General features: G+C 47.5%; 1 protein-coding gene across 1 annotated transcript in view; it reads right to left on the bottom strand.

The window, feature by feature from the left end:
* The window catches only part of LOC147618910 (chaperone protein dnaJ 15-like), a 36,942-nt gene that overhangs the window by 16,814 nt on the left and 1,679 nt on the right, over positions 1 to 18,449 (bottom strand). The window contains exons 2-6 of the mRNA XM_086774043.1: positions 5,344 to 5,467; positions 5,123 to 5,205; positions 4,643 to 4,754; positions 4,443 to 4,547; positions 4,290 to 4,340 (exon numbers count right to left, since the gene is read on the bottom strand). Of these exons, the coding sequence (XP_086630169.1) occupies positions 4,290 to 4,340; positions 4,443 to 4,547; positions 4,643 to 4,754; positions 5,123 to 5,205; positions 5,344 to 5,467 (475 nt within the window). The remainder of the gene's footprint in view (positions 1 to 4,289; positions 4,341 to 4,442; positions 4,548 to 4,642; positions 4,755 to 5,122; positions 5,206 to 5,343; positions 5,468 to 18,449) is intronic.

Below are 18,449 nucleotides of genomic sequence, written 5' to 3' on the forward strand. Positions count from 1 at the left end.
ATGGAGTGGTGGCCTACTCAAGGGGCAAAGTGTACTTCATCGAGTCACATGATGCGAGTGGCACTGGGAAGGCCGTGGATGTGCTTGCCGCGGAATGGGCGTCCACGATCGAGGTCATTGGGCCGGAGCTTGTGGTCGGCATGGTGGCGGATGGAGAGGCGTCAAATAGGGGCCAGGGCAGCCGGGACCATTATTGAGTCAATGTATCCATCCATCACAGTTTCTTTTTGCATGGCCCATTGTCTCAACAACCTCCTCAAAGACATAGGTGCCTTGCCATGGATTGCACCCACCCTTGAGGAGGCTAACCAGCTTGTATCCTTTGTCCTCAACCACCAAAGGCTGCGACATGAGTTCTCTAAAAGGAGCACTCTTTCCCTCCTCAAGTATTCTAAGACAAGGTTTGCATACAACTTCCTCATGCTAGGCCGCTTGTCTACATGTGGCGGAGCCCTAAGAGGGCTTTTCCTTAGTGATGAATTTTCTGCCATGCCGCAGTCAAAATCGGCAACAGGGAGAACGTGCCGAGATCGCGCCGACGATGCCGCTTGGTGGGAGAAGGTGAAGACACTCGATGCCTTGGTCAAGCCTATTGTTCACCTTCTACGAGTCATTGACGGCCGTGAACCATGTATCGACAAGGTCTATGAGGCCATGGATCGCATGATCGAGTCACTCCAGCACCTTGTGCCAGACAGGGCCGAGTTTGAGGAGATCCACTCATTATGTGAGTCCAGGTGGAACTCCTACTACTCCTCTCTTCATGCGGCTACCTTTGTGGTTGATCCAGAGTTCCAGGGCAGAAAGCAAGAGGCCGACAAGGAAGTAAGCAGGGGATGGCGGATCATTTTGGAGCGCTTAGAGCCCGACCCTACCATTAGGCGGAAGATCAGAGACCAGCTATCTCAGTACAGGACGCGGCAGGGATCTTTTGGATGTTTAGATGCACAGCTTGACCGCCTCAAGATTGGGTCTCCTCTTTGGTGGGAGGATTACGGATCAGATGGGCCGGAGTTGCAGCGCTTGGCTATTCGCATCCTTAGCCAGGCTGTGAGCTCTAGTTGCTTGGAGCAACTTTGGAGCATTTACAGTCACATTGCCTCTAAGAAGAGGAACCGCCTTGAAGTGCAAAGGGCAAGTGATTTGGTTTTTGTGAGCGCTAACTTGCGCATGCTATGTGCGACAGCAACAAGGAAGGCGGATCCCTTCACCGAATGGGAGATGGCACAGCAGGATCCTGCAGCTCAGGAGCATCTTGAGGAGGTAGAGGAGGAGCTACAGCCTGAGGGGGAGGAGGAGGCTTCAAATGGCATCGACGACTTCGACTTCCAAGCCTCCCGGGAGGCTAGCACTTCAGGAGCTTGAGGCTTGACTCTTGAGCCTTGAGCCATCTCACCTTTTTTGTGCCCACTGCCAATGGCCATGATCTATTGTGATCTATCTAGTATCCCTATTTTGTACCCACTCTTTTTTGTAACCCTCACTGCCCATGAGGCATGTACTTATCTCTTTGTATCTATCAGACTATCAATCACATAATCAGTGTGCCATCGATGTTTTATTAGCGCATTTTGCTCAAAATGACTCTTGTTTTTTTGTCTATTCGGTGTAAAATTTTGTTCAAAGTGTGTCTCTATATGTATGTCATGCATACAACTCCTAAATTGCTTTTAAAAAAGAGGTTTTTTTTTTTGCCGTTCCCGACCCCGTCCCCGGGACGGCACTTCCGTCCCCGTCCCCGTCCCCGTCCCCCGTCCCCATGTGACTCTGACATGGAGAGCTATGGAGGCTTGAAGATAAACATGGCTATGGGATTTGATGGAAAGACTGCTTCAAAGAAAAATTAAATTGCATGACTCAATGAGGAGACTTGTACTACTTCAATCAAGTACAATGCTTCTATAGGCTTAGAGCCTCTCCTGTATGACATCGTTGCTTAGATCATTATAGGTATAATATCTAGATATTTTAGTGAAGCACTCTAAGAGTGGGTTTACACACACATACACATGTAGCCTTTTTAGAGGCTGTTCACACCCCTTTCTCCTTTTGTACTTGGAAAAGGCTTGTTCTCCAACAGAAGCTGCGATACCACAGTCTACATCCTCAATCAATGTGCAACAAAGGCAGTAAAGGGCCTGACACCACCAGATTCCTTCAATGCCGCATTCAAAAATTTCATCTATCAGCAGACCACTGGGCTTCCCAGGGCAGTCCCTTTTTGGAAGCGTCTGTGGAACAGCTATCGGCCAAGGAAGGTCACACTCTTCCTTTGGTAGTTAGCCCACAGCAGCCTCATTGTCAGCACTTGGTTGGCCATTGCAGGATGGCCGGCACAGTGTGGGCGTTGCAGCCACCCCTTGGAGTCACAGCGGCACTATCTTTGGGACTGTCCCAAAGTGCAACAGGTTTGGCAGAGGATTCTTTGCCTCTACACAGCGGTGCAGTCCGTGTCGCATGTTATCACCTGGGGCCGGTAGACTGGGTGACAAAGGCCAGCCCTACCCTCTTCTACAAGTCGTACTGCAAGGTCGAGGCAGTTCATACTCCTCACCTGTCGACAAAAACCAAGTCTCTAGGCACTTATCAGAGATGGGAGATCATCAATAGCATTGTTGCATGGCATATATGACACAAACACCCCCCCCCCTCTCCCCCCGGCACCAGTTGAGTCCATCCCTTCCTAATATCATTCATACCCTCTGCGGCCAATGGGGAGAGCTTCAAGGAGAATCGGATCACACGGGTAGGTGGCGAAAGGCTTGTCTGCGTACACGGCACCACAATCCCTTTCTCTCACAGAAGGCCTTGAACTTCAGGAGACCGCCCCAAGAGCTATGCTCACTCTCTTTTTTACACAACACGCGTTTCACATCTTAAGAGTCATTATGGTTGAGGTAGATTTTGCAGGACCTGAGAGCTCTGCAAAAGATTATGGTTGGATGGCAATTGTAAGAGATCTAGCTTTTCATGCTTGCACCAAGCACATTGAAGTCCACTGTCACTTTGTGCGATAGCTCATTATTGTCGGCATGGTATACCACTACCATCTCTTTACCAAGACTCTAGGCTGAAGCATTATCTTCATCAGCTTGTGATTGGACCACAAAGATGTTGAAGGTAATGACCTCACCCTCTGGACATGTGGCAGATCATTGGAGTTGTCCCACACACATGCTTGGCTACAGGGTCCTACAAGAGCTATAAGGGCTAGAGAAAGAGAAAAGAGCTAGAATCCCCATGCACGCTTTTGGGGATGCTGGCTCCCTGGGTGGCTAAGCGGACGGGGTTTGGGACCCCGCTATGTGGCCTGGTCTCTCGTCCATTATGGTATCAGAGCTAGGGAAAGCTGGTCACTGCTGTCATGCACCTCACCCCATTAGAAAGCGCTGTTTGTGGAAGGTGTAGTGTCTGAGCCATTACCAAGGTTGCCAGTGGAATTGGCCCCTCCTATTGATGGGGATGCCGTTTGTGGTGGCTGGTTGCTCCTCCTGTTTATGGGAAAGGCCTCCCGCACATGTTTGGCTGGCAGAGCCTGGTGGTGTTTGTCATCTCCATTCGGTTGCAGCAGCATTCGTCAGGATGGTCACGTTAAGGGGGGTGTTGGAGGTAACAAACGACCTCACCCTCCTCTGGGCACGTGGCAGATCATTGGAGTTGTCCCACATGCTCGGTCAAGGGGTCCTACAAGGGCTATAAGGGCTAGAGAAAGAGAAAGGAACCAGTATCCCCCTGCACACTTTTGGGGATGCTCCCTGGGCAGCTAGGCGGGCAGGGTTTGGGACCCCCAGTCTCTCGTCCATTAAAAGAGAGTTTGTCTTCCGGCATTGAGGGCGATAACAAAAGCCAATGCTAGTACCTCAGGTTCCACCTCGGATATTGCACCAAGCATCTATAGCACACCAATTATGAGGAAAAGTCATGTTTGAGTGAGTATCGCTCATGCTAGACATGGGTGACCCGACAGCAGGATCTTGCACAGCAAAAGTAAAGACAAATCTCATTTGGGCAGGCCCCACCACGAAAAAGCTGATGAGTCTTTACAGACTACATTGGGGCAGCTTGTACCCATGTTTGCAGAACCAAAACCCATTCAAAAGTGTTCCTGAGAATTGGGGCAGCAGGTTGGCAGCTAGGTATCAAAATGTGCTTTTCTTGAAGCAAACAAAATGTCACATGCCAACTTCGGTTATCCAATCAGACCATAAGACTCCAAAACGATCAACCAAGCAGGAATTCATTCTCTTAAGAAACCAGTTTTCACGCCACACCAAAAAGGGTTATCTGACCTGCAATGCCAAACCTAAACCACCATTCTCTTCCTGCTCAAAATAAAGTAGCTGCCAGAATACATTACGCTTGGTTAGAGAAAAGCACTAACAAAATCATTCCCTAAAAGTTATTTAGATTAATTATCTTTCAACTACTCGTGTTAAATTTACCTTAAATTTACTTTGCGCTTGGGACGTTACGCGAACCACAACTCCAGCATTGGCCTGCTCCTCCGAGATGGTCACTCCATAAAAATGAGCAACTTGCTTTTCAACCTGTCAAGAAAGAACATATGCAGCCCTTTAAAAAGAAAGCTGAAAGTAAATGTCCTGAGTTTTCAAGGAAACAAAGAGCACAGTGAGACACTTGCCCTGTCATTTACAGGTCTACCCAATGGAAGTGGTCTAATTGTTACTGTCCCGTTGATTGCCTCCTCCAACACATAAGGGGAAATCGAAGTCTTTATAGGAACACCAAGCTTGCTGAAAATGTAGCCCATTAAGATTAAAACAATATGGGTTATATGTGTGTATGTGCGCATGCGCGTGCGCTGTGCACACTTGCGTGCGTCTGTGTGTACCCACACACATGTATATATATGTATGTACACACACACACCCACACACAAACACATGTAGATATGTGGGTTGCATGGGGGGCTGAATGTGCGCGCTCACATACATATAGGCAGGCATACAAATATAAAAGTGTGGGGGTTCGAAGTTCGAACTCCTGCCCCCTCCTCGGCAACATGATGCGATAGCCACTCAGGAAAGAGCCCATCGATTTTGCAAAACAATGTTTTAGCTATACATATGAGAACTCAGCTAAGCATAATGTGGGAATATACCTGAAAAGGGCTGCAAACATTGTATTTACAGTACCAAGATTTGAAAGGTCAAGCTCCATCTCAAGACCATCAACATCTACACCCTGATTATAAGTACAAAAGCATTGAACGATAAACTGTCTTACATAGCTGGCCTTTGGGTACGCTATTATAAATTGATTATTTTCAACAAAATAAGGGACCCCCAAAAAAACCAAAAAAAAAAAACCTCACAGAAATACCTCAAAACCAGCTGAATCATATTGTTGACGTTTCTCGGGATCCGATAGTATGCCATAGGAGTATGCAATCTCTTTGAACATCTCAGCCGCCTCTGGATTGTCCACATTTTTGTCCGGGTGAAACCTGTCCAGAAAGACCCTACATTAAAGTTGTGTATCTAAAGTATCAAGGCAGACCTAACTTCGTCAAGTAAACTATCCTTCACAAAGTAGAGACACACCGCACTCATCTCACCAACCCAACTAAGGGTTCAATGGCAGCAAACCACTCCAAGACAAGGATCCAGCTAGTTAGAGTAGGCATCAGTTCTTTGTCATGCGACGAATCTATACACCAGCTTTCTAGCAATCCCGTCTTAGGATTGCACATCTGACATACGGGCTGAATGCGTATCATTCGGGCATACATTCACAAAATCTTGAATGTTGCCATTCAAACCGACCCGATATTTTCTTAACTTACACTTCTCAGAAATCTCCTTAAAGCGAGTAATCTTGAGATACGCATCCCAAAATTTCTTGTTCTAGTGATCAATTGTCTCACTTGATTCCATCCGCACTCCTTCCCATGCAAGGTGCACATCATCTTCAAACTTCTTAGGTAAAAACTGATCATAAAACTGCTTCTTGAAGTCTTTTCATTTCATGGGAGATTTTCCCTCAACAATGAGTGCACCCCACCATGCGCATTGGCCGTCTCCATATGATGTAAATTAGCCATGCGAGTCCTGTTGGTTGCTCATCCCCTTTCTTCATTTGCTCGATCTTCTTGGATAGTTGCTCAAAAATTATCATCAAGTCGGGATCTTGAAGAATAGTGTCCAAATTGGTCATAGTTTCTTTGACATGTGGGTTCTTGGGTTTGCTTTCCACTTTTGGTGGCTTGATCCTCTTCTTGGTGGTGAGTGCTTCCCATTGCTTGAATAAAAAGCAAAAAGCACCACGTGTAAAGATCGTTATCCCTGTAGGATAGAGATATAACCTTGGCTCTAATACCACTGTAATAGGACTTCGTAAGGGCTGGCCATTGTGGCACAAGTACTTGGCTTCTCTTCAAGAAAACAACAAATTCACATGTAAAACCTTGAGAAAATCTGAAAATAAACAAAAGATAGAGAGTAGAGAGAGAGGACACCACACTAGGGGGTCGGAATAGCCTTCGGTCGACACAACCCCACCCCCCTGCCATGTGCACAGTGTGTATCTACCGTGTGCTACACGCACGCAAGACTAGTTTCGAGGCTTGGAGAAGCTTGGAGCTAGGCAGGCTGATTGACGAGCTGAGTTAGGGATAGACTAACGGGCGGGCACCCAAGTATGGACGGCGGGCGCCCAAGTGTGGACGCCCGATGACCGGCCAAGAGCCTATAAAAGGGTGGCTAAGGTTAGTTCTTGGGATATAGAGAGTCTCGCGAGTTTGTGAGAGCTCTATGGTCTTGGAGCCTGGATCTAGTGCAGACGTGCACCTGCTTTATGCAGCCGAGGCCGGTAGCAATCTCGAGGCCCACGAGGGTAGCTTCGTGGCGGTATGGGACATCGCGAGGAGGAGATTGGTCGGTACGTCAACCTAGTTAGCTCAGCTCCTAGCTCGGTGGGGACAGCCAAGACTGTGGGCTTGCCCACGGCTGTCATGGTTGGGAGGTGAGTCAGGCCTACACCCCCTTGCTTGTTTGTTTGCTTGTTTGCAGGATTCGAGTCTCGTACCAAGAACGATCACGAGGAGATCCATGGGGATTTGACAGTGGTATCAGAGCATACCTCGTGAATGAGCAAGTCGGTAGGTAGAGAAGATGAGGTAGAAGAAAGGTATGTGTTAAAAAAGCTTGCTGTTTTTTCTGTGCATACTGTTGTTTTCAGATTCAGTATGTGTTTTTCTTCATCAAAGAAACCCATGTTGATGGGAGGTGGTAGTCTAAGTAGGGTTTTTTGCTTTGCAAAGAAGAGGCATGATTCGTTGTGCAGTCGCATGAACGTAGGGAGAGAAAACACGAAAAAGCAGGTTTGCTTTTCGCGAATGAGAGAGAGAGAGCACGTTTGTGAGAAGGTGGACATGCTGGCGGGTTTGCACGCTGGTACCGGCAGCTACAGTCGGGCAGGCGCCTAGGGCTATATAGCCAGGCGGCCAGGTCTGCCTAGCCAGGCAGCCATGCCTACGCAGCCTAGCACAGGCGCCCAGGCCAGGCCAGGCGGGCACCCAGGCCCACGTGGCCTTATGGCCACGCCTACGAGCTGTCGCAGGCGCAAGATGGCGAGAAAACACCGGATGTCAGCATGCCGACGACAAGCGAGCAAGCGCCGGCAGGAAAGCTAGCGCCGGCAGCTCTTGACGTCAACAGACAACATGCCAGTGGCTAATCCAGGAGGAAAGAAAAAAAAACAAGGAAAGCACTCGTTTTTTTTTGGGCTTTCGTTTTTTTTAGTTTAAATTTTTTTTTAAAGTTTAAAAAACCCCTCCTCCAAGGTTTCAAGGTGTTTTATTTTTTTTAAAAAGAAAATAGCATATATATATCCATATATATATTTATATTTATATATATATATTTTTAAAAAAACACCAAAGCAAAAGCTAAAGATAGCTTTTGGGGGCTTTTAGTTTTTGTGAAAACCTTTATAAACCCCTTAACTGGGCTTCTTGCCACACATCTCTCAAGTTTTCAAGCTCTCAAGCTCTCAAGTTCACTCGCACTTTTATTGTGCAAAGATCAAATTTTCTCTCCGCGTACCCTCTTCACGATGTCGACCCAAGAATCAGAGTTGGAGCCCCTTGTGGAACGCGAAGGCTTGCCGGCTACGGAAGGTACCGATGCCGATCTTTTTGACAATTTTGTGTCAAAATCAGATTTCCAAGAGTTCAAAGTAGCTCTCGAAGCTTCTTCAACGGAACGTCAGGCACAAATCGCAGCCCAGATGCAAGCTTTGCAGAACTCCATCGCTCTATTGACCACTACCCCCTCTACTCTATCGGGTATGGATACCTTGGCCTCTGCTTTAGGCCCCAATATTACTCCGGAACCGTTCGGGGACAAGCAAAAGCAGCGCACCAAGGAGATCATGGACACGTGGCTACATAAGTGGCAAGTTCACTTTCAGTTTCATCCATATGATGATGGAAAGAAGATCCAGTTAGCAGCAGGTTTCCTGTCCGGCAAAGCTTTGCTTTGGTAGAAGGAACTCAACCCTAAGCCAACGACTTGGGCACAATTCGAAGATGTCTTCAAGAAGGAATTCCTCAAGAAAGAGGATGATTATGATATTGTTGCCCGGTTTTCAGCTTTGACCATGACCTCGCAGCACCTCACTTATGAGGTCTACCTCCAGAAGTTTCGAGACTTGCAGATGAAAGCTACAAAGATGGATCCCACTACTCTTTTGGGGTTCTTCCTAGCTGGTCTACCATACTCATACCATTTACAGGTTAAAAATAACAAATGTAAAACATTGGACGAGGCCATTCATTCAGCTCGTATCTATGATGATACAATGGTCTCTTCCAAGTCGAAACCCGTTACCGAGCAAGGGAACAAGCATAAACGAAAGTTCTCCGCACCTATGGCTAACACGACTGAAGGCAAGTCTTCGGACCAACCTTCGAAGAATTCAAGTTCGACACCAGCGAAGAAGAAACGACTCCTTAGTAAAAGCTCAAGAAGGAAGGACGACGTTTTATCTGCGAAGAAAAAGGACACATGCGTAACGAGTGCCCAAAGCAAAAGGGTGCCAAGACAAACGCAGGACCCAAGCCAAAGGCAGCTAACCAGTTGTCTTTGACAGGTACGTCAATTACTGTACTTTCTCGCCCTAGTACTTGTTCTGATTGTCTGTTCAATTCTAAAGTATTTGGCTTGCATGATCTTCTCCGAGTTTATGGAGAAGTGAATGGCCATAAGATTCACATTCTTCTAGACCCTGGTAGCTCACACAATTTTGTTAACTACAAACTTGTGCAGAAATTGAGTCTTGATACGACACCCAGCGATCATACCTATGAGGTACGCTTACCTACGGGAAGGCAAGTATCGAAAGGTGGAGATGCTTCCAATCCAGATTCAGGACTACAAAGACACTCTGAAATGCTATGTAATGCATCTAGAAAATGTAGACTTGTTATTAGGGATTGAGTGGTTTAAGACTCTTGAAGTCTAGATAGATTGGTCTAGTCATATTTTTTCTTTTCAGCATAAGGACACCTAGTATAGTATTTTAGGTGATTGTATACATCCCTCTCAGGGACCTCTTGTAAATACAATTGATTTTGAAAATATAATGGATTCTTCTTTGTATACCGCTTTCCATTGTGTATTGATTCCACTTTCTTCCTTTCTCATCCCTTCCTTGCATGTAAATGAATTAAGTGTGTTTGAAAGCAAAGAATTACAGAAGATACTTGATTCGTTTCAAGATGTATTTCCTAAGGAACTGCCATCGGGTTTACTACCTGAACGAGCAGTAGATCATCGTATTGACTTGATCCCTGGTGCTCATCCTGTCAGTATTCCACCTTACAAGATGAGCCAAGCTGAGGAAGATGAGTTGGCTAAACAACTCGAAGATTATTTGAGGATGGGCCAAATCCGTCCAAGTAAATCACCTTGGGGTGCACCTGTGTTGCTTAGGAGAAAGAAGGACAATACCTGGAGAATGTGTATAGATTACAAGAGATTGAACAAACTGACCATTACGAACCGTTATCCTCTCTCTAGATCAGATGACCTGATTGACCGGTTAGCAGGAGCGAAATATTTCACGAAGATAGATTTACGTACTGGCTACCACCAGATACGTATTCAAGAAAGGCATGTCGAAAGAACCGCCTTTCGGACTAGGTATGGCCATTACGAGTTTCTCGTATTACCTTTTGGGTTAACCAATGCTCCAGACACTTTCCAACAAATGAACGATCTTTTTCGTGAACATTTGGGCAAATTTGTGGTGGTGTTCCTGGATGATATTTTGATATATAGTCGTACTCTTGAGGATCATGTCAGACACCTCACGATTGTCTTATCTATTTTAAGACAGAATCGACTATATGCTAAGTTAAGTAAATGTGAGTTCTTTATGACCGAGATCATTTACTTGGGACACAAGATCACTCGAGATGGATTGAGCATTGACTATGACCGAGTTAAGAAGGTTCTGGACTGGCCTATACCGCGAACAGTGAAACAACTTCGTTCTTTTCTCGGTTTTGTTGTTTTTCTTCGGAAATCTGTACGGGAGTACTCTCAGCTCACACTACCGATGACCGACTCATTGAAAGGTCGTGGACGTAAATCAAATCAGCCTATCACTTGGAATAACGATTTGGATATGGCCTTCAGACTTTTGAAAGATAAAGTCAAGGAAGCACCTATCTTAGCATTACCTGATCCTAGTCGGCCTTATGTTCTTGAAACTGATGCCAGTGACTGCTATCGGGACTGCTCTATTTCAAGATGGTGGATCAGTTGCTTTTGAAAGTAAAAAAGCTAGACGACACTCAATCTCATTGGCCAACCCTTGAGAAGGAGCTTTATGCTAAAATCCGCGTTCTTTAATGGTGAACTGCAGGAGGAGGTGTATGTTGAGCAACCTCCAGGCTTAGAGGTTCGGGGATCAAAGGGGATGGTTTACAGGTTACGGAAGGCCTTGTATGGTCTTAAGCAGGCTCCTTGTCAAATCCCCATAGGATCACCTCGTAGAACGCTCTGGTACAAGACTCAAAACCTGCAAACAAACCAAACAAACGTGAAGGGGGTGCATGCCTGACTCACCTCCCAACCTTGACAGTCGTGGGCAAGCCCACAAGTCTTGGTTGTCCCCACCAAGCCACGAGCTGAGCTAACTAGTTGGACGTACCGACCAATCTCTACCTCATGACGTCCCATACTGCCAACGAAGCTACCCTCGCGGGCCTCCAAACTGTTGTTGGCCTTGGCTGCATGAAGTAGGTGCACGTCTGCACTAGATGCCATTCTCAACTGTGCTTCCCATACAACCTCGCCTGTTTCTTTGTCCCGTAGAGCAACAGAATGCTCCTCAAACTCCACTTGAAAGCTCGTCTTGCAAACCTCATGCACTAACAATAGATGAAAACCAAGTACTGGGACGTAAAGAACATGACAGGAATGCTTCCCCCCCTTGCCATCGGGAATAATCTCCATCCTTCCCTCATTGTGAGTCGGTATAGTGGAAGTGCTGGGACGTAAAGAGCATGACAGGAATGCTTCCCCCCCTTGCCATCGGGAATAATCTCCATCCTTCCCTCACTGAGAGTCGGTATAGTGGAATTGTCGCCAATGAAAATGCGACCTAACTGCCGTTCAAGATCCTGTAATAACTATCGAGAAGGAGTCATGTGCCTGGAAGCACCACTATCGAGAATCCACTCCCGAGTATCCCTGGCGGTGAAACCAACTGCCTCCCTGCTCGAAGAAGATGAAGCATCTGTGTCCAAAATCTCCAAGTGCAAAAAAGCTGGAGTCTTCGCAACTGAAGCTGAAGAATCAGTATTCTTCTCAATACTCTGCTTAGGACATTTACGCCAATAGTGGCCTTTCTCGGCACAATTGTTACAAGTCCGCTCGGCCTTCAAATTATCACATTCTAAATCGAGCTTCCTTCTCCAATGAAGACTTCCCTTTGCCCTTATTGTTATTGTTGTTACAGCTTTTCAACCGCTGGCCAGTTGTCACGTGCATCCTGCACTTGGATGCCACGTAGACATATCTATACAAGAAGGTGCAGGACCTGGGGTGGAAAACTGGTCCCATGTGAGCCCAGTCCGGGACGAGTCAACCAGGGTTCCACTCCATTCGTCCGAGGTCAGTTGTGCATTGTCCTGTACATGCATCCAAGGTCAGGTGTGCATTGTCCTACACATGAAACAGTGCCAGTCCGCGCTGTGAGTCTCCCTCTGGAATGACGTCAGTTGTTCTATATGTTTGGTCTACCACCAGATGTCAGACGGCTGTGTAGATGTAGATATGCATCAGGCCTGGGCACGGGGAAGGCTATGGGCCACCCCAAGGGGGCCAAGCAGGCCCCAGGACTTGCCCACCAGCCCAAGGAGGGGCTGGGCAGGCTGTCGGCCAGCCCAAGAGGGCTTGGCCAGAAAGCCGACTTGCCTTTGGGCCAGCCCAGCCAGTCGGCTGGCCCATGGGGTAGCCAGGACTGCAGGTGGCCAGTGTCCAGGGGCTGCCCAGCAGCCTGCGCTGGCCTGGACAGCAACCCACAGCGGTGGCCAGGCTAATCAGGCAGTTTTGGTGTGAAACGTAGGACTTTTCAGCATTAAATGCTATTTACCCAATCATGGGGCTTTTCTCAGTCAGCCGACTGGGGTAAAACCAGCCGACCAGCATTAGAGAAGGGTATAAATTGTCAAAATACGCAGCGGAGATGATGACCAGATCTGGGAACACAAGAGCAAAACGTAGTGCAGAAAAAATACAGCACAAGAGAGAGAGAGATATAGGCGTGTAACTCTGCTCTATATACACAAGAAGATCCCGGAGTATGATACAAAATGGTATGGGGGCTGGGGGCCTATTTATATGGCCCCATATACCAGTCGGCCTGTGCTACAGGCAGCCGACTGGTCCTGAATCTCCACGACCAGCAAAAGCCTCCAGTCGGCCAGCTAAACTGAGTCGGCCAGAACAGATATGTGGTCGGGTACATGAAGGTTCAGTCGGCCAGCATAAAGGCCCTCCTGCCAACACACGGAAGCCACCCAAGCCATAGAAAAATGGGAAAAATACGGAGAGTGGGGAAAAATGAGAAAACACCTCATAAGGGCGGGCACACCCACAACAAAGGCCCTGGTGCATAAAACTAGACAGGAGATGACTTCTAACACCCCCTCTCAGCTCCTGGCTGGGAAACCAACCACAGGGAGCTAGGGTGCCGCCTGAGCAAATCCTGAGATAGCGACTTCGTGAAGAGGTCCACCGTACTGTCCTCCATCTAACAGAACTCTAGCAAGATGTCATCAGCAACGATCTGTTCACGAACAAAGTGCCTCTGGATGACCATGGGTTCCTCCAGTGGAAGCCCAATCCTGCAATGCAACCTCTGCATCCTCACCACCTCACAAGCAGCATCACAAGCAGCCCGGTACTCTGCCTCTGTCAGCGATAAGGCAAAAGATGATTGCTTCTTACTGCTCCGTAAAACTGCTCCTGGGCCTGAAGTAGATCTCCTCGTGTCCGAATCTCCTCCCCAAACTGAGTCACTCCTGCCGTGGAGTCGGACTCCATCCAACAATCCCCCTCCTGTGTACAAGAGTCCATGATCCTTCGCATGCGCAGAAACCACATGAAACGCAATCCTGCCTCCCAAAGAGTCATCTGCAACCATGAGCTCAACTGCCTCATCAGGAAGCTCCCGTCCAATCTAGTGTCCACCATCAACCAGATCAATGAACCATTCTACTTCTGAGTCAAAGAGGCATCACACTGCTCATAAGGATCAACACCTGTTACGATGCAAAAACAAGTCCTGGAAACCTGATGAAGACCACGCAAGGCCTTCTGAAACCTGTCCACCATCAACCAGATCAATGAACCATTCTGCTTCTGAGTCAAAGAGGCATCACACTGCTCATAAGGATCAACACCTGTTACGGTGCAAAAACAAGTCCTGGAACCTGATGAAGACCACGCAAGGCCTTCTGAAACCTGTCAACCACCCCCTCTGAATCCGGAACCACAAAGCCTGGAGTATGCACCTCCTTCTGCAAGTAATCAACTGCCACCTACCTGGCTTTCCGAAAGGTCCCCGTGGAAAGAACATCCTCAGCTACAGGAGGTTCTTTGTCCCAAATACTACGAGACATCAGAGCATAAGTTACCTATCCAGTTTCCTCTGACTGTCGAGCAGAGATCCTGTAAACCGGAGCGGGAAGGAGTCATGTGCCTGGAAGCACCACTATCTAGAATCCACTCCCGAGTATCCGTTGCGGAGAGTCCTCCAATCTCCTCCCTGCCTGAAGAAAATGAAACAGCGGTGTCCACCACCTCCAGGTGCACAAAAGCCGGAGTCTTCATGATTGCTGCTGAGGAGTCTTCACCCTTCTCGGTCTTTCGCTTGGGACACTGCCTCCAATAGTGGCCTTTCTCGCCACAATCATTACAAGTCCTCTCTGCCTTTAGTTTCTCGCGGTCAGTAAAACAGACTTCTTCTCAGAAGACTTCTCCATCGAAGCCTTCCCTTTGCCCGTGTTACAGCCTTTCGACCATTGGCAATTTAAGGCCTCCGAACCTCCACCCTGAGGAGGGTTCGTGAATCGTTCCTCCTGGTCCAAGACCATGGGCACAAGCTCCTCCCACGTGATGGTGCTGAGCCTGCCACTGGTAATCAAAGACGAGTAAAATGCTGAGTACTGAGAGGGCAAACGCGACAGCAACGTTATGGCCATGTCCTCTGACGATATCTCCTTCCCAGCCTGAAGAACTTCCTACTGAAGAGCCTGCAGCTTGTTAATATGCTCCCGCATCGTCGCCGACTTTGCAGGGCTCATACCCCGCATCTGTACTTCCAAGGAAATCCTCTTCATGGGCGATACCCTGTTGTAAAGAGAGGCCAAATGCTGCCATATACCTCTGGCCAGCGTCATATGCTTTACATGATTGATTACCTACGGTGTGCAGTTGAGAAAGATAAACGAACGGACCCTGGCGTTGACACGATCCCACATCTGTGTCTGAGCCTCCTGGTCCTTTCGGATCGACGGTAACTCCCCTTCCTCTACTTCCGGCCGTGGAACCCCAACGACGACGAAATCAACGAAGTCGTAAGACTCCAAAACAGATTCCATCATAACCTTCCATATGCCGTAGTTGCTCCCGTCCAACTGACGGTCCACCGGGAACGTGGGGAGTGTCGGGATCTTCACATGCCTCTCGGCCATCTCAAACAGATCTGCCATTGCGGGGATGTACTCTGAAAAGGGTGGCTGGGTGGGAACAAAGAAGAACTAACACCTGCAAGTGGCTGTCCAGCAAATCAGCCCGCCGTCCTCTTGCTTCTCCTCTTCCCGAACAGTCCCGTACGGTTCACCAATCAGCAGCACAGCAGCCCCCCTCTTGCTCTCACAAATCCCAAGAACTATCTAGAGCCTAGGCTCTGATACCATGTCAGAATACGCAGGGGAGATGATGACCAGATCTGGGAACACGAGAGCAAAACGCAGTGCAGAAAAAATACAGCACAAGAGAGAGAGAGATATAGGCGTGTAACTCTGCTCTATATACACAAGAAGATCCCGGAGTATGATACAAAATGGTATGGGGACTGGGGGCCTATTTATATGGCCCCATATACCATTCGGACTGTGCTACAGGCAACCGACTGGTCCTGAATCTCCACGACCAGCAAAAGCCTCCAGTTGGCCAGCTAAACTGAGTCGGCCAGAACAGATATGTGGTCGGGTACATGAAGGTTCAGTCGGCCAGCATAAAGGCCCTCCTGCCAACACACGGAAGCCACCCAAGCCATAGAAAAATGGGAAAAAATAAGGGAAAAATACGGAGTGGGGAAAAATGAGAAAACACCTCATAAGGGCGGGCACACCCACAACAAAGGCCCTGGTGTATAAAACTAGACAGGAGATGACTTCTAACATAAATACCCAAAGCATAATTCAGTCCTAGCTATCTCATATTTCACAAAGTGCTGAAGCCAATCAAGGGGCCAGGACAGCCAAGGAGAAGCTAACGCAAAAGGGTGAAGGATTGAAGGTCAAGGGCAGATGATTCTAGTCAGCCAAGAAGGTTCAAGTTCAATCTTTTATTTTCAGATTTGCATCATTCTAATAAAAGAAAATACACCATCTGTGGTCGGGGGCCCTACAGAGGGTATTCGGGACCCAATACTATGTCCATTCTCCCTCTCTCTCTCTCTATTTTCTGCACATCTATGTTCAGTTTTGTGCGTTATTTTCATTGCAAAAAGTGTGCTCATTTCTGAGCATTGAAGTTACCGATCTCCCCCGAAGCTTTCGCATGTTACAGTGGTATCAAAGCCTACTTTGAGTGTAAAGATTCAGCAAGAAACCAAAAAAAAATTCTCGCTCGTGTGGTTGGTTTTCAAACTCTGGTGGACCACCCCTTTCGGAGTGAATCCTGTCCCTCGAAGGACAGTTGGTTTTTAGCCTCCAGAAGTCTCCCACACACATAGTGGATGGTCAGATTGCACTCCAGAAAGGAGGTGCATTTTCCTGCTATGGCGAGCTTCGACGACGAGAGACACCAAGAACCTTGGGACCAAAGTGCACCAGGCAGCCCAGCAAAGGCATCAGGCATGAGTGTTAAAGAGATGTTCCAACCGATGATGCGAGCAATCGTAGACCAGAGTACCAAGTTGGAAGAGTAGAAGGCGCAAATACTGGCTCTGGAAGCCGTTCTCCAGCTCGGCGTTTTCCGTCTCCTCCTCCCTCTCCTTCCGTTTCCCAAATTCCAGATCCTCTACACTAGGACCCTCTCGAAGGGTCACGACCGCAACCGAGTTCGATACTTGAGATCCGACAACATGAAGACGAAGCCATGCGACGCGTGGAACATGAGCAATACCTTGCGGCTTTGGACGCAAGACTGACACCAACAGCTTCTTCAAATCATTTTCCTGAGAAAATGAATTTCAGTAAGTATAATGGTAAACTCGACCCCACAACTCTTTTATTCCTGGTTGCATCAATTTGAAGCTTACTTTGCCGCAGTTAGAAAAAATGATATTGACAGGGTGATCTTAGCTTGTTGGTACTTGGAATATAAGGCCGTTCCTTGGTGGACCCAACGGGCTCATGCCCACACACTAGATTAGGTATGGCAGCTTACGCTTGGGACGAGTTTGTCCGCGACCTTAAGCAACGGTTTCTACCGCCCCATTACCTTAAGCAACTCGAAGACGAGTTTAGGGGAGCGCATCAAAACGTGCAACCAGTCCTTCAGTTTGCCACTAAAATTTCGAACTTATGTTTGCAGTTAGGTTGTGTGAACTATGTATAAACTCTGTTCTATACACAAGATCCAATACAAAAAATGAGTGGGGGACTATGGGTGGTATTTACACCACCCACTAGTGCTAGTCAGCCAGCCTAAAGGCAGCCGACAGCACACTGCATGTCCACGAACAATAAAAATAGAAAGTCGGCCTGCATAAACCAATTGGCCAAGACATAAACTAGTCGGCCAGAAGAGTAAGAGTCGACCAGCACACTACTGCCCCACAACCATAAAAACAAGGAAAAAGCATGAAAAACTGGGGAAAAATGGAGAGAACTCTTGGGTGGGCACGCCCACAACAGAGGCCCTCAGTGAGTACTATGGTACAGACAGGGGGGGATGACTCCTAACAACTGCCCGCAGAAAAGAATTACTCAGTCTACAATGGGGAACTCCTAGCAGTTATTCAGGCCTTGAAACATTGGAAGCATTTCCTTTATGGCCATAAACTTGAGGTTCACATTGACCATCAAACATTATGCTGGATCCAGACAATGCCAAGTGCACAGTGGAGTAACCATCAGCACCACTGGAACCAAATCTTCCAGCAATTTAGTGGTATGATCGAGTACCTTCCAGGAAAAGCCAACCTAGTGGCCAATGCTTTAAGCAAGAAGGGAAAAGTGACATTGATTCAAACCAAGACTCAACCTTGTTGGTACGGGACTACACAACATGAAGCACACATACATGGATTCCGAGAAATTCGGTACACAATGGCATTTTTAGGTCAGTTTAGCTTACTTTTTGGTTCTAGTTGAAACAGGAGAGAGGAGAGATGAAAACATCTCATTATGCTCCTCTCATGTTTCATGTTTCTTGTATTCCATGATGAGATTTCCGTGGACATTTTTGTATCACTCCAGTGAGAGTTTTGATTTGCTCTATTTTATGTTCTCTTCCATTATGAGAAATGCCACGGAAATTATTGTATCACTTTGGTCTCATAGGCCCATTGGGTCTTTAGTAGATGCTCTATAAATCGTTCCTCTCTCTCTAGCACTCTCTCTCTAGCGGCAGAGGGAATTGCCAGAGGGGACAGGATCCTGCTCCATAAAGGTCGAGACAAAGGAGCACTACATATGCAGATGCCTAGTATTTATAAGATCTAGAGCAGAGGGCATT

Source organism: Cibotium barometz, chromosome 34 (assembly GCF_041138505.1).
Source record: "Cibotium barometz isolate CiBa-2024 chromosome 34, ASM4113850v1, whole genome shotgun sequence".
NCBI classification, from domain to species: Eukaryota; Viridiplantae; Streptophyta; class Polypodiopsida; order Cyatheales; family Cibotiaceae; genus Cibotium; species Cibotium barometz.